Below are 25,474 nucleotides of genomic sequence, written 5' to 3' on the forward strand. Positions count from 1 at the left end.
TAATTTTTCATGGTAAGGTTCACATATTCATGGAATTGCCCACCTGTGCATTTACACAAACTATTGAATTTATTAGGAAAGTAAAACAATTCAGAGGTATTTATCCAAACTTTCGAGAGCTTGTTCTTCTGTGAATGACTTCCAATCATCTGGAATCCTCCCGCTACCACTAAAAGTTTTTTTATGGTACTTTTCCAGATCATCCTGAAATCGACACACAAACCACTTCCAGTAGGGGAGCTCTGAGAGATCAGGTGTGATGCACCAGGTTGCAAATTCAGGGCCTGCTGTTCTGTACTCCTTCCATAAAACGGTATCATCTGAATCATGACGTAGGTAAAAATAAGAGTCACTTGCCACTGAAGATGTGCAGAAATTCAAGCAAAGATTGTTTGTACCTCTATAAATCATGCCTCTCATCCCACAGTTTCGATGAAAGGGAGCAATATGATCTCCAGCATGGTCTTCCATTGTGTTAATGCAAACCACTTTACAGAAGGGACACTGAACCCAGCAGCACTGACAGAGGTGCTCAATCAAAATCTCATCTGGGGGGTTCCTGAACATTGTCATTCTGATATCAGATGGGTTCTGTAAGTACTTGTTTAATTCTTCTATTATGGGTTGAATATCTTTCTTCACAATCTCTTTCAGAAGATCAAAGTCAGTGATGTCCTGACAGCAGTTTCCAGTGAGATGCTCTTTATTGTATTCAAGCTCATCTTTCAAACAGCATGAGAAAACGTCCAGCCACATATTTCCATCTCCTCCTTTACTCAAGACCTCAGATGTTGCTTTTTCAGCAGCTATGATAATGCAGTTCTCCTTGTGTCTAATGTTGACTTTAATCATTGCAAGAGCTGAGGAATTCGGTCTGGTTATGTATGCTTGAACTTCAGTTTTAATAAACTTTTCAAAGTGGTCTCTTGGGTAAAGAATGTACTCCATGAAGTTGTCAAAGTCCTCCTCCTCTGCAAGTTTTTTCAGAATGTGTTTTTCCAGGTTTGACCTGTTGCCTGTGAAAGCTGGAATATTTGTCCGCATCTCTCCTGCCAGATCTTTTGCGGTCTTGTTGTAGACGCTATGTAGGATGGGTTCTTTGAGTTCACTACAAATCAAGGCGCCAAAAACTGCTGCAGATGTTGCACCTCTACAGAACCCTTGAAAGACACTGAAGTACTCTGGTTTCTTTTTCTCCAGATAAATCAATGGATCATTAGCTTCTCTGAACAGCTGATGGAGTTGGGCAAATCTCTCACCTGCCAACTTGCACATACTAAGTGTCAAATCTACTGTGAACTCTTTCTTGAATTCATACTGTGTGTGAAGGCACTTGTGTTTTCCAACATTCATTTTTACCAATTGTGTGATTTCCTGAATGTAGCTTTTGTTGTAACCCATCTTTGCAACTGATTTTGACTTAACCTGGTTCTCAGTTCCACGAACAATACTCTGCACCAGATTTTTTACTGACTCTTGTTCTTCTGGTGGAAGAACAAATTGCTTAGTTGAACGTATCCCAAATTTTTTTATGGGATTTACATATAAAGTGAAATCAGTCATTTGATTTATGCTTTCAAATTTGCTTAATCTCTCTTGCACAAGTGCAACTTCATGAATTTCACCCAGAATTGCAAATATATCATTGACTATGTTTACTTCTTCCAAAGGGCGAATATCCCCTGCTAGCTCAGACACCCACTTTACCCATACTTTATCAAATTCTGTCTTCATCTCATTCTCATCTAGATGTTTTTGTTTGAGACTGAACCCGAGCTCTTTGCTTTTGTCAAGCAGTTTGCGCTCATGCAACTTTTTCTGCCCATCAAGTTTGGAGAGAGCTTCCCTTTGGTGACTGATGTTATCCAGCTTCCTTTTTGCATCTCTCACAAGATCTCCATGCAGGTGCTCAATTTTTTCTTGAAATTTCTTTCTCCATTGAATCAGAATTTCTTTCTCTTTGTGTTCTTCAAAGTAAACCTTCATAGACTCTTTTACCTCCTCATTGACCTTTGCCATCTCCTGCTCCAGGTCTCTACTCTCAACTTTATGGAGTTGTCTGTTGTTAATTCTGTTGTGCAATTTGTCTTCGATCTCCAGCATGGAACTCCTAAGACTCCAGGTCCACTTTACATACTCCTCCTCTAATTTCCTGTACACTACAATCTCTAAAGTATTCTTGAAACTGAAAACAAAGTTTTCATTCAGAAGAGCATTCCAGAGATCTCCAACACGATCTCTGAACTGTGTCAGTGTTACACCAGTACATTTCGAGGCGTGTGAGAGTATAGCAGCCTTAAGTTCCTGGACATTTTCACTGTAGCGTGGATTGGGTGGAGCCATGGGTGGGCTGCCCTCCCAGAGTTGTGCAAAATACCTTACATCGGTTTTTATATCAAATTTAATGACATCACTGAAACATTCTGCATCACAGACTTCCTCTTTGGCCGCTAACTGAGTCATCTCATCTAGTTTCTCTTGTAAGCGCCTTTTCCCTACCATGTTCTTCTCACCGGCTGTGATATCTCCAACATTCTGATGCACAAACATACAGCTGGGATTCAGTCGTACCTTGTTCATCCTCAGAAAGGCTTGAACAACAATCTGAAGGATGTCCTGCATCTCTGCCGGATTCTCACCAAAGATGTTGATCAACGTCATATTTCCAAGACCGACCACAAACGTTGCCAATTCGTTGTCATGATGTCTCGTTGACCTGCCAGCCAGTTCTAGAGCCCGAAGCCCCTCGGTATCAACAATCAGAAGGTATTCAAATTTAAAATGTTTTTTCAGTTCTTCAGAGACCTTTACAAGCTGCATGAAGGCTCCTCTGGTGCATCTACCAGCACTGACTGCAAACTGCAGTCCGAACATGGCATTCAGCAAAGTGGATTTCCCAGTACTCTGAATCCCCAACACAGACAACATAAAGACTCTTTTGTCCCCCAGTATCTTAATAAGCTCATCAAGAACAGCTTTAACCCATATCAGAGGAACATGAGCTGCATCACCATCCATCAGCTCCATTGGGTATCCAGAAACCATGAGCTCTGCGGCAAGTCTTGGGAGAGAGCTCACTTTAAACTGACATCCCGTTGTTTCTCTGATTCTCTTGCCCGATTCATGCGATTCATAGATCTGGCCAATTTCTCTTAGTAAGTGCTCCAAGCCAAACGTTGCTGCATTGATTTCATCTGACATTTCCTCAAGTTGTGTTTGTTCAACTTTCAGTTGCTCAGATTTACCATGTTTCTTTTTCAACTGCAACACTTTTGACCACTTGTTGTCATATTTAAGATGAAGTGCGGCTAGGTCTTCTAAACTATATTCATCCAAGAAGAATCCAAGCCATTTGAGGAAATACATCTTCTCATTAGCATTCGCAGTATCGAGCATTTCAATAAACAACTTCATGAATGTACTGAGACCACGTTCCCTCTGCTTTTCTCTTATCTTACACATCTCCATTTGCTTTTGGCTGCTATGCATTTCAATATTGTTCCCTTGAGGTCGATGTAGCTCTTTGTTCTTTAGACACCATTCATGCCACAATTTCCCCTGACATGGCAGAAATGTTTCCTTAATTTGGGAGAGTTCGCTGTTCTCTAGTAACGCTGTTATCTGCTTTGCCATTTCATGGCCTTTTTTGCAACATCTTTCAGTCTCGTCAATTTTTATTCCAGAGTGTTTGACCATATCTGAAAGTTTAAAGTGGGACGTTATTTTTGAGAGGCATTTATTGATGGTTCTTTTCAGTTCTTCGGACACATCAGATTTATTTCTGTCTTTTAAACCGATTTTATATTTGTCTTTTCGCATCTCTGTAACGGCACATTCGTCTTCAGTCAGCAGGCAGATGAGTGGCTGTGGGTTGTTGTACAGCTGTTCCACAATTGTCATACTTTTGTCACTCTTATCTAGATCGGGCAAAAGCACAACATTTATCGAGGACTCCTCAGACAGAATTTTCAGCTGTGTCTCATTAGATTGGGCATCACCGTGAAGATTACAGAATGCAATACAATCTGTGAATTTATCAGTCTTCTCTCCAGATGGGCAGTACCAGGCGATTTCAACCACTCCATCCATCAGTACACACGATTTGCTGCTTCCACGGCAGTGTCTGTGAAAGAAAGTCTCATGTCGTTCATTGATCAGAGTGTTTATAATTTGAGATTTGGAAGTAGCATTTGCTGAAAATCTAAAGAATGCAACCATGGGAGTCTCTGCCTCATGGATTCCCTGGTTTCTGCTGATGTTCTTCTCATACAACTTCCAGCTCTTCCTGATTTGTCGGAAGGTCCATAAGGGAAATTCAATCTTTTGGTTGAAAGGACTGGGCACAAGCAGGGGAAGAGCATACTGACACTGTGACAGTTTGGTTACCATGAGCTGACGAAGGAAAGGATCTGAATGGAGAAGCGCTGCCATCTGAATGTCCATCGGGTGAAGCGAATGCTGTTTATTCACTTCTTCAACGGGCGCAGGCCTCCTGAAAATGTTCTCAAAAGCATCACCCTCCTCTGTACCTGAACCTGTTTTCCTTTGTGTGTTCACCTTATGTTTTCTTTCTTTTAATGGAAGGTATCTTGCTCTGTAATCCATCATCAGGAGTCTTTGTATGAAGGTGTGAACCAAGTTCTCCTCCTCACAAGGTTCATTTCTCTGCATTGAAGTTGATGTCACCTGCAGAAAGACTTGTGGTTTCAGTTGGACAGGACTCAGATTGAGTCTACGGAAAAGCTGCTTCAGTTGCTGTTTGATCTTGTCCTTGTCTTTAGATTGTTCAGGTTTTTGTCCTCCAACTCCACACTTGTTGTCTTCCTGCAAAATTATTAAAGAACATAAATCTCTTAAATCTCTTTCTTTGTTATTTGGAATTTAAAATATGAAGTTTGTAGAGTATTAAAATCATTACGTCTATGGAAACAGTCTCAAGGGATTTCATGACATTGTCACAAACTGTTATCTATTAATTCCTGTCAAGGACATGAATTTCCCCTTTTTGTGCCAGTCAGCAAAAAAATTTGTGTTACCCAGCACAACTTTAAACCCAAAGTATTTTAATACGCAATATCTTTCATATGTATAAATACATACAGTATCAACACAATCTGATGGGAACTCATACCTATTTTACAAGGTGGGTCATTGGTATGAATTTTTCCTTTTTCTTTTTCCTAGTTTGTGACACGAAAAAATTGGGAAAAATAAACGTGTGTGTGTGCGTGCGTGCGCGTGTGTGTGTAAATGTATTACCTTATCATATGGTCGCAGTTGATTATTGTTGCCTACGACAAAAAAGTAAGAACCATATTTTCCAAAGTTCGTAGAAAAATGCAAAAATGAATCTAAAACATGATTATATTATGTCATGTTAATAAGTATGTACTTACCTCCTAGGGACTCTCTTGTTTGTTTTTTTATGTTTGCTGGATCAAAATTAAGGGAACAACAAAATTATGAGACAATGAGTTAATGAAGCTAACTAAATTATTTCCATAATGTTCGATATTAAGACTCTTAGCATTTGTGTAAATGTAACTTTGATAAGTTACATCCTCATGTAATAATGGTTAAATATGTGTATATTTTAAGATAACCATGTCTATTCCCATGGCACAGCACAGAATCTCTGGCCAAGTTAGTAGTATAGGCTATAAGAATTGTACTGCATGTTGTAAATGCTAATGATTGTACTTGTGCTTTAACGGTTGGGAATACAATTTTAAACCAAATGTCATCTTTGTCAAAAATGTTTTATATGTGTTGGGTGCATAAACAATTTACAAACCACGCAATCTGGGCTTTACCTTTACTCACAACTTCAGCAACATTAACAGGTTGAGCAGCTTTAGTAGGATGGTGTGATGGGCCTGAAGCTTTGCTCTCTGTGACTGTTTCAGGAAAAGCATTCAATGGGTTTAATCATTTATGATTTTACTTGTTGTCGTCAAATTGTGTAATTAAATTAATTAGTAATACATTTTTAGTTATATATAATCTAGAGAAGTTACAATTATATTAGCCTTCCTCTCCTAACAGTTATTAACTAAACAAATATAGAGACTTATTTAATACTTACTCTCTTGAATGGCATCAATACTCTTCTTTTCCTGAGGTTCCAGTTCTCTAGCATGTGTTTCCCTTCTGTCTTCATGATTAGGATCTGAGGTGAAGAAATTCCAAATAGACCTCAACATTTTCTGCAAGATAACAACATTGAATTACTTGAGCAGCATTGTCAACATTCACACATTTTAATAAGGTTCAAAGAATGTAATATTTTGTTTGTTGTGACTTTGTAACTCACCCAGAATGCAAAGGTTTAATTGTTCCCTTTTTGCAGCCCGATCACAACAGTTTTGTAATTATGGGAATGTCGTGACCACCTAATGAGGAGCAGACAAAAAAATTACGAACCAATTGTTAAATATGATATGTATTTCAGTATTTAAAAAACAACAACAACAAGATTTCAACATAACAGACAAAAGGAGATAAGGAGATATTGATCTGATCTCAACAGACATGTCATTATAGTTATTATCATCCTCTGAACTAGTATGCGGTATGAGGACAGGGGGTGAAAACCAACACTTGGCCTAATGCGTAGAGGTTACACAGATTGTACTCCGTCACAACGGAGTGTCTTATGAAAGCCTCGATGTTGTAGCGGTCTTCAAATGAGACCTCCGGTGTAGGCAGCCTTCCGAAACGAGACAGATCTTGTTTATGTTAATCGTTCTCGGATGTTACATTTAGTCATTTAGCAGACGATTTTATCCAAAGCGACTTACAGATGAGGAAACATTGGAAGCAATTATAACAACATAGGCAACAAAATGCATGAATGTATCAAAACTAGTCCGATAAAGCCTAGCACAGTATACAAAGATAAGAATAGTGAGGTTTTATTTCTAAATGTTTCTTCTTTTAGACCAGGGATCGGCAACCCGTGGCTCTCGAGCCGCATGTGGCGCTTCAGCCCCCCTGCAGTCTTTATTAAGCCCCTATTTATGCTTGATATTAAGATGCGCTTTTGTCGATCGGATGACAAGTGGACGAAAGAAGCACGTGTTTACACCAGTAATCCGTCTATTTTGTCCACTTTTCACCGCTTCTGTTTCTTCAATAAATGTCTGAAAAAGCATACACGTTTACCCAGCCATACATCCTGGGTGGGTTAATGTAGCTTGCTTTTCAGATATTTCATTCGAATAGGCAAAATAAGTGCATGCAACGTACATAAAGCGGTTGTATTTATGCCTTTACAGATGTGAGACAGCGCCAAACACTGTATGCGTCTGTCAGAAGTGGAATGGTGCGTTTTTCGTCTTTAATACAAACGTTTAGGTCTTTGGCCGGCACAGTTTAAATCTGGTATATTTTCCACTTAGTGGTGAAACTTGGTAACTACTACCATCCAAGGATCACAGTCCGTGTTGAAGTAATTTAAAGGTTATATTTTGCGGCTCAAGACCATTTTTATTTGGTGGGAGAGGGTCCAAAACTGCTCTTTTGGACGCCGACCCCTGATTTAGACTATTAAATCACGTAAAAAGCTGCACTTAGATCCAGCCTCTATGTTTCATGCTTGGACTACTCCTTACACATTTACATTTATTCAATTCGCAGATGCTTTTTACAAAGCGACTTACAAATACGACAGCATGTAAAATATTGTCAGGATCCTTATCAAAATAAATATGATATATTATGTTTACACTAGGAAACAAAACAAATTGCTTTACCTCAACGACAGTAATTTCCACAGAATCTTAGTTCTTCCTGGTTCATTGTGTTTAAGCAATGGGTGTAATATAAAACTGAACCTCCCTTTCCTTCGATTCGCAAACAAAGAAAAGCATGTTAAACTTATTGGCAGGTTTTCAGCAGCATTGAATGACAAACAAATGCATTCAAATTTTCCACATGCCTGCTTACGTCACTTCTACACACCTGCTGCTTTTTTTGTTCTTTCATTTGTTTTGTTTGCTATACCCTATTATGTCGTAAGGCAGATACCCTCCATCTTTGAAAAGGCAACATGATAGTTTGCCCTACAAATCTATCAAATAAATGTTTATTTACATTTTACGCCAAGTAGATAGCAGACGGAAAGCAGATGCAAAAAAGGCCACAACGTCATTACAGCAGTAAGCCAATATAAATTGACCCATATGACTGGTTTTGTGGTCCAGGGCCACATACAGTTACAAGTGCCTTGCAAAAGTATTAATTCATTCACTTGAAGTATTCTTCACTTGTCTTCCTAAAGCCTTCAGCTAATCTGGACGGATGGTCCCAAATGTCTCAGACCTCAAATACATAAAAAAGGAACATTTTTGACATATGTTTCTTGCATAAAGAAAACGCTGTAATTATTGAAAAAAGATCTTTATTGAACCCTTCATTGATTTAATGAAAAATAACCCCACCATAAAAGGGGTACCTGAGGGCAAAAAGGGCACAGGCTGAGCCCTAGCACGTGCCCGCCAGAGACAGATAAACAGGTAACAGGAAGGGTGGGACCTTGAAACAAAGTCATGTCAATTTCATCCTCATCATGGTTGCTGTAATATTCCCCACGGTGGCCATTCTCCCTTCTTCCAGATTCTGCAACAAATGCACAAGCACCAAGACACATCTTATAACACATTTCCTTTTCTAAAAGTTTGTATTATTTTACAAGTCATATAATTACTGGAACACTGAAATACATCTGTACCAATGATCACATTACTAAGCACATTTTATTATCATACTGACCAGAGCTTGAGGGAAACCGCTTTTTCCTGGGCTCTGATCAAAAGAAAAGATTATGGTAAAGGCCTCAATGGTTATGTTCTGAAATCTAACATTGTGTTAAATGTGAATATCTTACGATATGAAATGTGAATTATTGCTATTTGGATCTTACCTTGTATTTCTGGCTCTGCCAGCGCATGATGATTTAAGAGAGTTCCTCTGTTAAAACAGAAAACTCTATGTGAAGTTTAAGATGAAAACATGATATAACCTGTTAGTCTGATGGATCTTTCACTGTCCAACACTCCTGGAAAACTGGGAATATTGGCTCAAAAATTGTGTTGAAAAGTGGCCACAATGTATTCCTATTGAACACCTTTCATAAGCTTCTAAAATCTTACGAGAAGTAACATTCACTTGATCTTGAACATTTTTATGCCTCTATCTAGGTTGAGAAGGGACCTTAGAAGGGACCTTTCTTTACAGAGCATGGGACAAGTAGTGCAAAGTAAAGCCTTTTGAAGGGATATTAAACGGCATGATGCATTATAGTTGTTCATAATATGTGTTGTAATACATTAAATGTGGTTGTCAAGAATTAAAAATGCAAAGTGTAACAATGAATTGATAAGTGTTATAAAATGAAATAACTGTAGATACAATGATTTATAATGAATGAATAATTAATACATTTACACTACAGCTTTATTAATGCATTGTACACACATACACACAAGAATTCATTCATTTATATCAATGATTAATCATCATTCATTACAATGACCACATTTAACTAAGTGTCTAACTGCAGTGTCCATAAATACAGTAGATAAAACACAAATTATGTTAAAAGTCATTGTATCAGGGTCTTACCTTCATTCCCCGGAGTCTGCCAGTAACAGTTGGGCATTGAGAAGCGCTACTCTGTCAGACAGAAAACACAAAGCACTAATTTTATTATTATTATAATTAGGAATATCATCTATATATTTTTGTGCTAGTTACATAAACAATCAAACCTGTTTGTAACGATGAATCCTACTTTTTTTAATGTTTGGGGATACAATAAATTTATCCTACAAATAGAAAGAAAACAAAGATTGGTGTAAAATCAGCGGATTTTATTTTGTGTCATTTTAGCTAATTATGCGTCTTTACCTGTTTTATATCATTCTTTTCAATCATGCTCTGGTTAATGGAATTATTATACATGGACATTTCTTGGTTTATTACCAATACAGTAGTTTTAAAGTTAAAGTAAGAGCTACAATCACACTTGCACCTTTATGAGTACCATGAGTGGAATACCACAGCAAAGGATGCTGTCCTTCCACTTCTTGCTTTTCTCTTTTCCTCCAAACTTCTCAAATTCTGTGGGATTGAACCACCGCCCTTTGCTATAGATGCACTTCTTCCCTAAAGACACACAGATAGTCTGTTTTAAGGTCGATCTGCCTGATGTACAGTTCTATCAAGCATCACAGTAAAGCCTTTACAGACACGTAACTTTTAAAGAAAACTTACATCTCTTATAAAATTTATCTAGATCCAGGAAACCCTCTTTATACCCGCATGTAACAGGGAGTTGAGAATCATTTTCCAATTCTTCCCCGTACTGGCTGGCATCTAACACAAAGATTGTGTGTCAGGCATAAAATACACAAAGGTTAAAAACAAAGGTGCTTCAAAGGTTCTCCACAACGATGTGCCATGTCTTTTTTACTATTTTATAATCCAAAGAACCATTTTTTTAACCACTATTGTGAAACACACCACGGTTCTTCAGATGTTAGAGGTTCTTTATGGAACCGTTAAGATAAAAACAGGTTCTGCTATGGCATACCCTTTATTTTTAAGAGTGTTGAAGTCAAACACACAACAGTGTTTAATGCACTGCTTCCATTAATGGTTGTTTTTATAGTTTTACATTTACTTACTCTCACAGCTTTTACTCGTGGCTCCTCTTTTCTTGACCGATGTTGTTCCTTTCTGCTCAATCACTTTACAACTTTGTGTTTTCATCTTACTTTTTTTCCCTTGTTGTCTGTTCTTTCCTTCATCCTCACTCCAGTCAGAACCTGAACTGCTCTCCATCTCCTGTAGTCCTCTGAAACTCTGATAACGCATACCACAATATTTTACTTTTTTTGATAGAGGAAACATACGAGCATAGGGAGGCAGAGCGAATTTGTATTCATTGAGGCTGTTAAGGTAAAATACTAAAATGGTGCAAAACCACCAGAATGTTCGTATGTGTAATATTAATGCAACATAAATTATGAAGGTTATTATTATGAAGGTTATTGTCAATAACGGTATACTGCAACATGCATAGATCACACTGCAACTTTTTTTCAAATAGATTTGCTCTGCCCAAATATGTGATTATGAACCAAAACTAATTGGTGAGTGTTCAATAATCTTTGCAACACTATAGTTACAGCAAATGTCTTCTGAATGCCTGAAAAATAGAAACACAATCTATAGGCCTATTTTGTTTCGATGCATTTAACCAGTTACACACATGAAGGTGTTCAAGGTCTGCTTACCGCATTACAGTTCAATATCACTTCCTCAAGTTTAAACAAAAGAAAGGTTGTAGTGCAGCCTACAGGCCATCACCGCACACAGCACCCTGCTCTTGATATGACGTTAATAATGTCAAACTTGACTGTTAATGGAAACGTTTGCAGTTTCGTTTCAATAAACAAAGCATTTCAAAAACAAGAAATACATATACTAAAATCGAATAAATAAAATAACTAAATAGAAAAACAAAATCCTTTAATAACTGGTTCGTTTTCCTCTTAATGCTGCTTATAACTGATAACAACTATATTTTGATAGACATACTCTTTCAAAAGTGAATTTGCGGAATTCGTTAGTGCTGAAGATAGAAATAATACAAATATAAATAATTTTAAATTGTCACTGGCTTTTCTGTCACATTCCCGCAGGTTGCAGTGAGATCTAGGCTGCGTCCAAATACGCCCATGGTCTTGGCCATTTGATAGCACGTGCACGCGACAGGAAGTAAGTGCGCAAGTGAGTTCAATAGCTTATAAAAATTCCAAAATGCAGTGCCCTTAGTGCACACTAAGGCCCTGTCCCAAATGGCGCACTTCACGTGGACTTACTATCTCGTGTACTTAAATTGCGCGTGCTCACCAAGTCTACGAGTCCGTATGGGTCCCATTTGTCTTTTTAGTCTCTGTTCGCGAGCGCATCCTTTATGACCTTTGAGACTCCACTGAAGTCCCCTACCCAAGAATCCCTGTGAACGCCCAATCACAGATCGGATGGGAGGAGCGTCGTGGATGTTCGACATTTTCGTGAAAATGACGGGTTTGTTTTCTATTAAGCCAGATATTCAATAATTAAAAACATTTAATGCGTTGCATTTTCTTGTTGTAAAAAACATGTTTTATTGTAGATTTATATGTAGTTGTCTCTGGGCTCTGTAAAGCTGAACAACACAGCTTCTGTACTATAGAGAAATATTAAATAACAACACATATGAATATTAAGAAGTGTATACAGAAGAATAGTGTATGCAAATAAATAAATATACATAGGCAGTTGCATTTACGTCATGAATGACAAATGAATGCATTACAAACATAAGTATATATTGCATAATGCTCCGGCGTTATATCAACATATGAAATATAGAACAGTTTTAAGCGGCAGCTCCAGTCCCAAATAACTATAAAGGGACAACAAGTGTGATCGACTTCACGCGGAGCTGCGCAGACTGATCAGCGAATGACAAGTACCGCAAAAGTGATTAGAAAGCACTGCTTTCTCTTTCTGCTGTGATGACCTCAAGTCTGTCCCAAAATGCATCCCATGTACTCTTGTGGACTCGTGACTAGTGCCTTACAGATCTACACTTCCTGACGTCACCAAGGGTGGAGTGCGCCATTTGGGCCAGGGTCTAAACCCAAACTATCTTGAATACCGCTTCCGAGGTTATATCATTGTCAGTTCGATGTTTGGCTAACATGTGTCTTTCTTTTTTGGGGGGGTACAGCTGCTTTGATAAAATAAAAATAAAGCACTATAAAAATAAATCTGATTTGACAATATTTATATAATTAGGTATTCCATAGAATTTCGTAGTAAAAAATAGTGTTGCACGTTTTATTAGTGAAAACTTCAAAGTTATGTATTTTGTAAAACTGCTAATTAGAAAGACCACATTCATTAACTTTACATATTTGAACTTTTTAAGTGTGTCCCATTGGGTTAGAAGTACTAATGCACACTTGGGATATTCATGCCCACTAGAACACTTGGGCCAAAAACAGGAAATACGCCATGAAAGTGGGAGGTTTTGGGTAGCCCTACTTGGGTGTGCACTGCACGCAATCTCTCTCTGTCTCACTCACTCTCACTCACCTCCCTCCCTCACTCACTCCCTCCCTCCCTCACTCACTCACTCACTCACTCACTCACTCACTCACTCACTCACTCACTCACTCACTCACTCACTCACTCACTCACTCACTCACTCACTCACCTCTCTTCACTCACTCACCTCTCTTCACTCACTTACTCACTTACTCACTCACTCACTCACTCACTCACTCACTCACTCACTCACTCACTCACTCACTCACTCACCTCTCTTCACTCACTCACCTCTCTTCACTCACTCACCTCTCTTCACTCACTCAAGCTTCCGATTAGATGCACAAGAAAGTAGTCATAAACAGCATTTTATAGACAATGACATGACAAACATTGAAATAATTTTCAATGTCTGGTTTTGTGGAAACTGTGCCTATATGCTGAATAATTGACTTCGGTCTCCCTTCAAATATTCAAAAGGTTATGCAAACAAACTAAAAAGAATCAACATGGCTCCATGCTCACTATTTTAAATATCAATATGCATCAGAGTCATAGAAAGCAAATGTACACAGCATTCCATCTAGCTGAATAAACCTAACATGTGACTTTGGATTCATGTGCGGGTTGTGAAAGAGCGTTGTTCAGTTTCTCACTCACACCCAGAGATAGATTTACACAGAAACGAAACTAAAAGTTAATTTCTTTTCGTCTTTCAAACTCTTCTTTGTTAATGAACTTCATTTGTGTACTCACCTTATATTGTCCGAAGCGTTGCTGTCTTTTAATTCTTTTACACAGACAAATTCTGCACAAATGACCAAATCCTCAGTTTCTTTTTCCTTTCAACAAATGACACCCTTCCTATTGAATCATTAGAAATAGTCTGCCTGACAGCTATGAGCTATTTTTCTTTATTTTAAAGAAAACTTAAATATGCACTACTAACAACAATCATTAAAAAAATTATAAAAAATGGATGCAAGTACCAAAGGAAGATCGAGCACACGGTGAATCTAAAATCATTAGACCAATAAGTTCATCAGTATAAGCCACACCGGATATTTAACCACTGAAACTCGTTGGCAGACTGTCAACTTGACAGTCAACATTTGTACAACTGGAAAAAACTGTACAGGTTTATACTGATCCAGTTCTGAAACAAAAGTACACTGTAAACTTGTTAAAAAACTTGTTCAAAGTAACAGTTAAAGTAGTGTAAACTTAAGTTTATAAAAAAAATCTGATACTTACTTTTGAGTTAATTCCAGATGATTTGTTGAGTAAGAATTTCTGTTCCCAGCATTCTTTGCATGAAACTCCATAAGAAGAGTACATTTTCAAATGAAGTGTTATATTATGAGTTTTTAGAAAGTAAAAAAAGCCTTGTTAATAATGAATGTATATTTATGTAGGATATTTAGAAGAGTTTTTTGTATTTTTGACTTTTGGGTTAACCATCATTCAGAATCATTCATTTGTACTTGATGCATGGATATTGATTATTACTTAATAAAGTTACTGAATCGCAATTTTATTGCAGGAATATGTTAAGAGATGCTTTTCTGGATGCACAAGTTAACATTCTATGCATTATATGTTCTGTGATGTGTTACGCCCCAGACATGCTCCCTTGAGTGGTAAAATGCTCAGCAAAATTGCTTCTTTTAATAGGAGAAACAAAGCAACCGAGACCAAAACACGCAGTTGGACTCGACGGCGACTATCTTATATACATATATATATTATATATTTAGATCCGCTCCCTGTTTTTCCTTGCCTGGCACACTACAATACACACGAAAACTAATGAAAATCAAAGAAATCACATTAAAAAGTAACTTTTGAACTTTTCCTAAATACACATATAAATGTTATATTGCTTAAAAGTGAATGTGAACATGTTTTCTTTGCAGTATTTGAGGTCTGAAAAAATACAGAGCATCATTCTGGTATTTTGACCTGAAAAATCAATTTTTCAATTACTCTCACACATGCTTTTTTGGTATTTTGTAAACTCATTTATTATTAAGAAAAAGAAGACAATATTTGATATTTAAAGCAATATAATTCAGTCGATTACACTCCAAAAGGTTGTTGTGTTCACATATTTCTTCTACTGAATGTCTAATAAGTACAACATGGGGTCAAATGCTTTGTTAGCAACAAAGTTGTCATTGACGAAGGGTAAATCTCTTTCCCTTGCTGTCAGGTATCTTCAAAATACCCATCTGAAACAAAAAATAATATTTGGAAATGTTTCAATACCCATAATCAGCATTGACATTTTATGTTCTCACCTTCATCAGAGTCAAGAGAGATTTGCCTTTGCATTCTATGCTCTTTTTCCAGTCTTTTTGTTCTCCTTTACCACCAATTTCCTCAAATGCAAAAGGTGTAATCATCTTTCCTCCTATGCGAATACATTCCTTTATTCCTGAAGGGCGAATTTTGATATAAAATGGCTAGTTATCGAAATCTTTAATGATATCATTTAAATTCAAAACCATTGTTACTGTGGTTCATTAATTGGACTAAAAGATTTTTTTGCCTCTGGTTTCATCGGCCCAATTTGTTTTTATGGGTTTTTGGTTTAATGCTTTAAATGAGGTTTGGGGTCAACAAAACCTCAACAACAAAAAAACTTACTTTTATACAGTGTTGTTCTGTTGAGTAAGGCCTTTTCCTTCCCACATGTAACAGGCAACCAAATCTTGTGTTGAGGCATGTCCCAGAGTTCCATTTTTCCCCCTTGAGTGAATTAAAAATGGGACAATTGTACTGTGGGTAAAATGTTGGTTACATTTTTTAAATCAAAAACAGCAAAAAAAAAGTATTTCACTTGTGCGGAATAGACACAGTTAGGAATCAGTTGAGACCATAATGTTGTGTTCTGCCCAGTGAATTTACCTCTCTGCCCATGTTCAGCTGTCGTCTTATTATTAGAATAATAACTCACCTGGGGCCGAGTGTGAACCTGGTAAGGGATCATTGTTGTACTGTTGATGTCCATACAATACAAATATTAAAACATGTTATATTTAACACTGTTCATTTGTTGCCTTTACAAAATAAGTGACACATATCCATGCCAAAAATCCATTGGAAAGAAAGCCTGCATAAAAACACACAATATGGCTTTTTTGGCTATTTTCAGCTGTGATTTGAGACTATGGTCCAGCTTGGTTACTTTCACAATCTCACAGATGTGGATATATCCTTCCCTGAATTTTGTACTGTAAGACAAGTAATGCATTTCAAAAGTATTTACAGCACAATAAAATGTCCTAATTGCTTTGTAAAAAGGAAGTTGAAACATTATTGCTATCACGATTATGGACAGAACCCATGCGGAGGCAGACGAGTATCAAATAACAAAACTTTTTAAACCAAAAACCCTCGATGGGGAAAACGTGAACAAAAACAAGACAAAGATGTAAATGAAAACTTCCCACAAGGGGGAAAAAACAAACAAGGTCCTTTGAATAATAAATAAACTATAAATCCACAAACTCGAAAACAGGAAACGGGAACATAGGTAATCCACAAATTTGGGAACAGGCGTAAACCAACACGGTAAGTAAATGTGAACAGACAAACAATGAACTGACAAGGGACAGAGAGAAACTGGGACTAGATAAAGGGAAACACTAAACAGGACCGATAACACAGGGACAGGGCCGGCGCTACCTATAGGCGGAGTAGGCCGTTGCCTAGGGCTTGGAGGCGGGGCCTCCAAAACATCCCGCAGATCCACCAATCAAGAGCAGCAAAAGACTAGGCTGTTTTTCCATTGGATATAACAATTGCCACTCACCTATAGTAAACCAATTAACGTTAGTGTGATGATGAATAAAATCCAACTTTTCTGATCTGATGGCGCCGAAACGATCGCATCCTTCAGGGGCTGCTAAGCGTAAGGCTAAGCAGGAACGCAAAGAAAGTGCAGCTCGTGATGCAGGTATCATATGTTTTGGAGTGATTGTAATGTATTGTAAAAAAATAAACTGAGCCTGACGATCAGGTTCATTTTGGGATAGGCTATAATTTGACGGTTATTCTGAGTTCAAAAGAGCGCGAACGTTGATGGACTGAATTTGCTTCTGACAATGCAGAATTTTGTTAGAAAATAGAAAGACGTTCTAAAGTAAACAAACCGTCCGAAAGAATCTGTCCGCGGAAATGATACGGTCTTCCAGTCACTGTTGGAGAGAGGCAAATTCATGATTAACAGTTGATCTGATTCTGAATCTTACAAAAGAGTCGATTCCCCCCGATGGAATCGATTACAACCTGTGGAATCGACTCTTGATTCCTAACGCCTCTGAATCAAGGAATCAATTCTTTTGGAATCGATTTCCAGCCCTAGTCAGGAAATAAATGGCAAAATACTAAAGTAAAAGTAAAGAAGTTTGTCAGTCAAAGAGAAAACGCACTATAACTAGAGCATTGTTTATGTTTCAAAACAGTACCTCAACTGTCTATCTTCTAAAACGCAGATGTTTAGCCTACATTTACTGCTCTATCATAATAGACCTATTTAATTTTTTTTGCTGTTGCAATATTTATTGAAAATAAGTATGCAATTTTAAGCATATTAGTAAACACATAATTACAGTTGAAGAAATTAACTAGACATTATTTAGTAGTTTATTTATATCACTTACACACTAGCAGCTGATTTGTGTATATTCATATTAAAGGTATTTCTCTACAATACATATGACACTATTTAGTCTATCACTGAACAAAACTGTTCATTATTCCAGTGTTACTATAAATAAATTACTGAACTAATTACTGCAAAAAAAATTCCTGACTGAAAAAAATCGACATTAAAATTTAAATTGACATTAAAGGGGAGGGTGTGGCAGGGGTAGGATGGGGGGCCTCCAACATAAATTTTGCCTAGGGCCTCCAAATGTCTAGAACCGGCCCTGCACAGGGAGAGCAGCAGATGGCAGGAATTAAACACTAAGGGAAAGCTAACAGCAGGATTGCACGGGGCAGGTGAGGGTAATGAAACACGGAGGGGAAGATGGTTCAGGGATGGTGAAAAGACTAAACACTAATGCGCCACTAACAGGGAAACAAGGGGGCGGGACTGAAGAATGTGACACCGGAGAGAGAGCATGGCGTGACAAACCAAAACAATGCTCTTTCTCCACACAAAACACATGGGACTATATCGTAGAGTTGAGCTCCAATCCTAATCTATGCAACATAAATGCACCTGAATCAGCGAATCATGGTCTTCAAATTAGTTATAAAGCTACAAGGTGGCAAGTTTGAATCAGGCTTTAATCTAAACTCTGCAGGACTTGCGGCCCTTCAGGAAAGAAGTTACCCATCCCTGATATAGAAGAATGATTCACTGTGTTAAACGTAGAATAGTGAAAATGAAACCTTTTCATTGATGTTATTCGCTATTTTAATGTTGAACCGAGTACACAATTGCTTAATAATCTCACCTCTTCTCACATGTTCGGTTGTTTTTTGGTGCATTTTACTTTCACAGATGTTTTTTGGCCTTCGTGTATTAACAGCTCTTTCTTTATTTGATAATGATTTCATTTTTTTGTTAGTTCAGAGAGTTCAGGATACAGCTGAAAAATATGCTCCTTGTTTACACAATTCCAGAACTTTTCAACATGACGACTTCCACAGTTTTCAATGAACTCCAAGGCCCTGTACACGCTTTCCTTATCGCAGTGAGACCCCTTTTTATCCTTGTTAGAGGAATGCAATGAAAACTAGTGAGAGAAGTAGGTATTGCACAATGTCTTTATGTTTTATTATTTCATTTTTTGTTGCTGTATTGGCTTCCTTTTCACAAGCAAATAGAAATGTGTTTTTCCACCAGCTATTTTCCAATTGGTTATTAAAAATTATCCATCTTTACCTGTGAAGGTTCCATCAGATTGATCCTTTACAGCCTCGGCTATACCAAGATTTAATGCGTGCCGGTTGACAGCTAGGCAATTGGACCGGTAGGTTACATCCGAAATTGCCTACTTCTATACTACATAGTAGGCGAAAATAAGTATGAGTCATTAATAGTATGTCCGAAACCTCAGAAGGAACCATGGACCGCGGAACGCATCTGAACAAGGGGGCTTCATTTCAAGTTATGCGAAGGAGGTGGGGGCGCATATGCATTGAACCAGACATTATTACTGATGTATTACATAACGTTGCAAACACTTTATTTTATTCCGACACAACACAGTCACATCTACAGTTCACACATGATGAACACGCACACAGGCTTGCTCAGATTTACCCCGCTGATCCAACTCTAACATTCACACACAACAAGCCAAGCCTATTTACACATAAACGCACTGATGAAACTATAGCAAACAACAAAGTACATCCAGTCCAGTCCACAACCACAACACATCTTAACGCCTTGAATCTAAATCAACATCATAGTCCTTATCATCAAAAGTCAACACTCATATCAGATTGATGTGCAGAGCCGCACGCACACACGCACGCGCACGCACACGCACCCACAACAAAACAAGTAAAGATTTCTGCTCGTTTCACACCATGTCAGCCAGTTTAAATCTTTGAACCACTGATATTGAACTGATCTTAGTCGTTGTGAAGACCCAGTACCCTGTACCTTTTTGGTCTTCAACAGCACAGCAGGGTTGTGAGGTTGATTGGGTTTTGTGAGATCCCCGCAGCACTCACTTGTACAGGTGGCTGTCGGTAGATTGGCTTGAAGCCGGAGGAGAGCAACTAGCCAGGGCTCGTCGGAGTCCGTGGTGGAGATGGACGGTCCGGGTCTGTTGTTTAGGCCACAGTGGAAGCTGGAGTAGTTTGCTAATTTTGTTTTTCCAGTTTATTTGTAAAAAATCAGATATTGACTTCTGTCTCTTCATTGTCGCAGCCTGGTAATGCCGCCAGTTTTTAAACAGGTGCCCGCCGTTAGCATGCGACGACGCTCACACATGACAGACCTAGTAACAACGTCGACATAACGTCGTAGTTGATAAACAATGCACACTAATTTCAAATCAAAATGCAGCAGTCAGTGGGAGTTTTTTTTATCGGCAGTAGATGGTGAGAGGGAGTTAAGCTGTGTGGTGACTAGTATTGTTTGGCTCGTAAAAACACAGATACAACTTAGGCTTTTATTCATATTAGATAGTTTATCAGAGTACAAAAGTTGCCGTGGCATCTTGGCAGCCCAAGCCATTTCCTCACTTGTGTACTCACCAATCTCTCCAGGTTCTTGGCGTGAGACCACGTAAGCTCATACATTGAAATTGGCCACTACGGGTGTGGCAACAAGCCAAATAGGTGTCATGATTCTACTCATCATGCCAGGTTTTTCTTATCTTGGGGCAGAATCAGGCAAGATTGCTTGTTTTGTGTGGAGAGAAACATATTATTGTCAGTCAGAACATAATATGCGTTCTCTCCAGTCTCGTCATTGGCCCCGCCCCTCTCGTTCCTAGTATTGCTTTCCTCCTGTGTCTCATTACCCACACATGCCTATTGTTATCTCCTTTGTTAGTCTCCCTATTTAATGCCATCTTGTCTATTGTCTTGTGCTGGTTCGTTGTTCTAAGTGTACTTGTTTATGGTGAAGAGACCACGTTAGTAGACATTGTGTAATGTCTACAGTTCCCTTGTTCATTGTTCATTGGTCTCTGTGTGACGTTGTGTCGAGTCAGAAGTTTTTTGTAAAGTGTTTGTTTTCAGTTTTGTATTTTAGTTTTGGTTAGTGTTTTTCCCCCATCGTGGGTGTTTGTTTTGTGTTTATTAAAGATCCTGTTAACTCCTTCAGCGCTGCCTGCACTTGGGTTCTTTCTTCCTGTTTCATGACAGACCGGATAATTTTTTCCATTGCCATTGTGAAAGCCAGTGGTGAAATTGTGAATTATGCCAATTATGCCAACCTCCAGCTGTTGCCACGTGGTGGTTCTATACTGTGTGACAATAGAGAATTGGAGATCCTGAAAATATGATCTGCTCAGGAACGTGGAAGAAGTCAAGGGCTGTCCACAGCAGCTCATGTAGCACTGATCAAAAGGCTTTGGCAAGATCTCAAACTCTAGAATAGTAAGGGTATAGTAAGACTCTAAACACCAAGGATTTTGTGAAAACCAACACTCCACTCCTACGGATCAAAACACCAAGGATTTAGTGAAAACCAACACTCCACTCCTACGGGTCTAAACACCAAGGATTTAGCGAAAACCAACACTCCACTCCTACGGGTCAAAACACCAAGGATTTAGTGAAAACCAACACGTCACTCCTACAGGTCAAAACACCAAGGATTTAGTGAGAGCCTGTACAGGACGGACTGTGGAGGTGACGAATCTCAGCCAGATAGATTTAAAAACAGAGCAGAATTTTCAATACATGCAATTAAGTAAGTGCACAGGAAGCCTGTGATCTATAGCAAATATATATATTGGCAGTATTGCAATTATCATTATAACCAAAATAAAATAATAACCTAATCATCATCATACTATATAGAACATTATATGGCATATTCTTTTGTGTAAATGCATTGAACCTTTATATTATACATGTATGTTTATCAAACTTAAAGGCCCACTTTGGGGACACAGTTGTTTGCCTATTTCTGTACAGTGTTCTTTATAATGTTGAGGCTGTCTAACCATTTGAGATTGTCTAACTACTTGGGATGTTTCGTCTCAATTAAAATACGATTCTATCTGAGCTGTTGCTCTGAATGTCAGGAGCACTGTTTTCTCAGTGTTTTTGAGCTTACCCGTTAACATACATATACTCAAATGAAAATAAACATTCACTTTGACTTCAGTACCTAAACAGAAGAAAAATTTCTAGACCGTATAAAACATTCAAGTAAAACATTCAAGTTAGCACAGAGTTTCTTACTTCTAAACAGACTTTCTCTGTCCTGTAAGCCTTCAATTTTCTGTTCAGACATGTCGCAGAAATTGAATGGTGTCCCTGGAGGAGCAGTATATATTTGTGTTTCTTGGGTAGAGACATCTAAACAGAAAAAAATTGTTTTACTATATTGCGTTCTTGTATGTTTCATGTTGTTTACAGTTAAAATAAAGTGTGTTTGACAGTTTAGAAAATGTTAACTGCTAATTCTTAAACATGCTGGTTTATTTTTAACTCAGTGAAAACAAACACTTCAGTGACAATTCTGGTTTTGTGTTTTTAACCACTTCTTCCATTTCTCCATTATTCATTATTGTATTTTTTATATGAAATGTTATTACAAATAACAACAACACTCCCTTCCTGAACTTTATACATAGCAAGTACAATGTCTTGTTTTTGCCCTTAGGCTTAAAAGGGGACACTGGATATTATTTTTACTTCCTCTAGCTTCTTTTTGTATAAGTTAGAGGACACACGGCCAGTTTGTTATTGGCTGCCTGATTCTGAAACTGTCATCCAGCGAGCTGTTTCAATTTGAAATGGGTTTCTACACGGATATCTACAGTAACTATTTAAATAATACGACATCCGAGATATCCACGCAGAGCTAGACAATGAAGCAATCCTGGCACACAGATTGTTCTGTGTTCGGCATGGAAGAGAGGGTGGGGTGATAAGTAGCTCAAAATAATTTAAAGATAAATGAGAAGGTGAGGAGGGTGTTCCTTTACACAAACGTTGAGGAATTTTTACCAAAGTTTCACGAAGACGGAATCAGACCAACTTGTGGAAAATGGGTATCTAATGTCCCCTTTAAATTTTGTTTTAATAGACAGGCACTGTTTGTATATGATTCAATGAGGACTGTTAAATATACAGTTTATACCTATAAAACTGGTGCTAGGTTCTTTCATTGATTGTCTTCCTGCTGAACTCTCACCGGTCTCATTTTCCTCTGCCACAACATGACTCAAATCCGGTGACAATCCAAACTCTGAAATAAATCAGCAATGTAGACTCACTGACAGACTGGCTGACTAACTGAAAGAAACAGAGTTTTCTCACCATTCTTCAAAGTTTGAATCAGATCATTAATTTCACTGCACCGCATCAAGATGTGCTCCTTGTTCACACAATTCCAAAATCTTCTAACTTTTTCTTTTCCACATCGTTCAATATAATCCAACATCCCATAGACACAATCTTCGCTGTGCTCAGGGTCATATGAAGACTTTATGAAAGAAACTTACATAGTTAGGTTAGACATAGCCTATTTACATGAACATTTTACATTACATTTATGCATTTTGGCAGACGCATTTACCCAAAGTGACTTACATTGCATGTATTATACACATGTGCCGATCGAACCCATGACCTTGGCGTTGTTAGCGCCATGCTCTAACCACTGAGCCACAGACTAGTCTTTCTTTAAAAATCTAATTTAGCATCATGTTTAAACTGTACTTATGTTCAGTACACGACCGACTAACCCAATAGGTGTTTCGTCACAAAGCAATAGGACAGTGAATGAGTGTTTTGAAGAAGCAACTAAAAAAAGTAGAAAGTATTTGCATGATTTTAATCTTGTCCTTTCAGATGTTTAGATATTCATTTAATTCACCGGTCACCGATCATCTGAAAAACCTCTCTTTACATACAGCAATTTGTGTGTTTTAAACAGAACATTTTGCAGTGTGACATTCAAGCTTACTTCAAAAACCTTCCTTAATGATTTGATTGTCTTTGAGATGGCGGAGAAGCATCACTGGGTCACTGATCGTAGCCATCTTTGTTTTGTTTTCCCGGAATAAGCTTAATAACCGTTGATTTGTGAAAAATCCAAGATCCATATTGTTGCACGCGTTAATGCTTGTGTGTGACTATAAGGAAAAGACAATCTTGCTGTATCTGCAAAAGAACAAAAAATATTGATAGACTTTTTAAATGTTTAACGAATATTCAAACATTCAACAGACAGATGAATTAAAGTGCAAATGTCTGTCACCGACTTTCGTTTAGACCCCGCAACTAAACAGGGGTGAGAGAACTGGACCCATGAACTGGACTGATCCCATATGTCACAAACTATCGTGAGAACAGACTGCGGGTTGAGTCTGCACAGTCAAACACACCTCTTGGCAATTAGCATCGTTCAAAGTAAATAGCTTTTATGTTACAGTTTAATTTCAGGGTGCAACGGCTGACAGCACTCTTAAAGAAAATATATTTTCCTCTAAATAAACCATCAAATAATATATGAAAAAATAGAGTGGTATATTAGTTAAAATAATATAAACAATTGAAATAATGCATAAAGAATTGATCCTTTTCATATATTAAGATGCACTTAAATGAATGCATTATGTAATATATTGCATTATATAATTTCATTTCATAATGGAAGGAATTTCGTAATGGATAATACATCTCGGAAGTTTAACAAAGGGTCACCATTGAGCTTATTTGCTTTTTCTTTTGTGCACTGTTCATTTCAATCAAAAAAATGATTCTTAAAATACTGTAGCACAAAATTGTTTACAAGATATACAATCATGTCTATACAACTCACAAGAGGCAATGCGCGGCTGGGCATTTTTCCGGTGTATACAGATTTTACTGTCTCTGGCACGACGGAGTGCCGCTCCAACACATTATAATAGCCGCACACTGGCGAGAGCGTAAGCCTATAAATTGAACCCCGGTAACAATCGTTCGTGATTGTGTCAGATTATGTAATTTTTCCTCTTAAATTCTACATGGTGCCATTCTGACCAATCTGTTTTAACAACATGCAGGATGTCACCACTGACGCCACTGAGGCTGCGTACGAGTAACATCGTGGCGAATCGCGTTCAAACTTTAAAGTCAAAAATAAGAAAATTTAAAAAACGCTTTGATTTACCTGACAGCTTCTGTTCTCGTAACACCAAAGCCTCATACACTGGTTTGCATCTACCTTTAAGTTTTAGTTTCGTTTTACGTTAAACAAGACAGATCACTAAAACGCTCTTTAGGAATCACTTTCTCTTCATGTCTGTACATCCGTGGTGTGGACTGTTTGGTTATGGTTTTATTATAATTGTATTTATTTTATGCACATGGACTGTATTTTCTATTACATTTTGTAATGTCATGTTGTTTTGTATACAAATAATTGTTAAAAAAAAAAAAATATATATATATATATATATATATATGGTTTGATGTCAGGCTTAACAAGTGTTTTCAACTTAATAAAAATTATTCTATAAGATAATCATTTAGTGGGAAAGTTTTATTTTGATTCAGAATCATGTTCCGTATCAAATGACATTAAAAACATTGTATTCAATTATACACAATGGAGGATTTTATATGACTTTATATCATATAATGCCCTGGCGTGACCACACTTTTATGAACCGCAGATGGCGTGACTCCAGTGTGGTGTGGTCGGGGCCGTACGCACGCTTACTTT

At 37.7% G+C, this 25,474-nt stretch overlaps 3 protein-coding genes across 5 annotated transcripts; all 3 read right to left on the reverse strand.

The window, feature by feature from the left end:
• Positions 1 to 90: 90 nt before the first annotated feature.
• Positions 91 to 7,803, reverse strand: LOC306894882 (interferon-induced very large GTPase 1; the record flags this gene model as incomplete). The annotated part of the gene is made up of 7 exons (XM_079457719.1): positions 7,755 to 7,803; positions 6,314 to 6,392; positions 6,086 to 6,206; positions 5,814 to 5,897; positions 5,397 to 5,432; positions 5,260 to 5,291; positions 91 to 4,824 (listed from the first exon to the last, which is right to left on the reverse strand). Exons 3-7 carry the CDS (start codon positions 6,201 to 6,203, stop codon positions 91 to 93), a joined length of 5,004 nt encoding a protein of 1,667 aa, XP_079313845.1. The 5' UTR covers positions 6,204 to 6,206; positions 6,314 to 6,392; positions 7,755 to 7,803.
• Positions 7,804 to 8,389: 586 nt separating this feature from the next.
• On the reverse strand, positions 8,390 to 14,160 carry LOC306894429 (uncharacterized protein). 2 transcript variants are annotated; one of them, XM_079456962.1, is made up of 9 exons: positions 13,861 to 14,160; positions 10,689 to 10,866; positions 10,276 to 10,377; positions 10,034 to 10,167; positions 9,771 to 9,827; positions 9,625 to 9,675; positions 8,924 to 8,970; positions 8,773 to 8,805; positions 8,390 to 8,619 (listed from the first exon to the last, which is right to left on the reverse strand). In XM_079456962.1, coding segments are annotated over exons 2-9 (582 nt in total). In that variant the 5' UTR covers positions 10,846 to 10,866; positions 13,861 to 14,160; the 3' UTR covers positions 8,390 to 8,618. The 2 variants fall into 2 exon arrangements, with proteins under 2 accessions (XP_079313088.1, XP_079313087.1); XM_079456961.1 differs by lacking the exon at positions 13,861 to 14,160 and adding an exon at positions 11,920 to 12,013.
• A 948-nt stretch (positions 14,161 to 15,108) lies between these two features.
• On the reverse strand, positions 15,109 to 25,068 carry LOC306894430 (uncharacterized protein). Of its 2 annotated transcripts, none has more exons than XM_079456963.1 (8): positions 24,920 to 25,068; positions 23,729 to 23,925; positions 23,080 to 23,245; positions 22,901 to 23,008; positions 21,997 to 22,113; positions 15,754 to 15,855; positions 15,405 to 15,541; positions 15,109 to 15,335 (listed from the first exon to the last, which is right to left on the reverse strand). In XM_079456963.1, exons 3-8 carry the CDS (start codon positions 23,201 to 23,203, stop codon positions 15,279 to 15,281), a joined length of 645 nt encoding a protein of 214 aa, XP_079313089.1. In that variant the 5' UTR covers positions 23,204 to 23,245; positions 23,729 to 23,925; positions 24,920 to 25,068; the 3' UTR covers positions 15,109 to 15,278. The 2 variants fall into 2 exon arrangements, with proteins under 2 accessions (XP_079313089.1, XP_079313090.1); XM_079456964.1 differs by having other exon boundaries at positions 23,080 to 23,259; positions 24,920 to 25,054.
• Between the last annotated feature and the right edge of the window lie 406 nt (positions 25,069 to 25,474).

Source organism: Barbatula barbatula (assembly GCF_947034865.1).
Source record: "Barbatula barbatula genome assembly, chromosome: 5".
Taxonomy (NCBI): domain Eukaryota; kingdom Metazoa; phylum Chordata; class Actinopteri; order Cypriniformes; family Nemacheilidae; genus Barbatula; species Barbatula barbatula.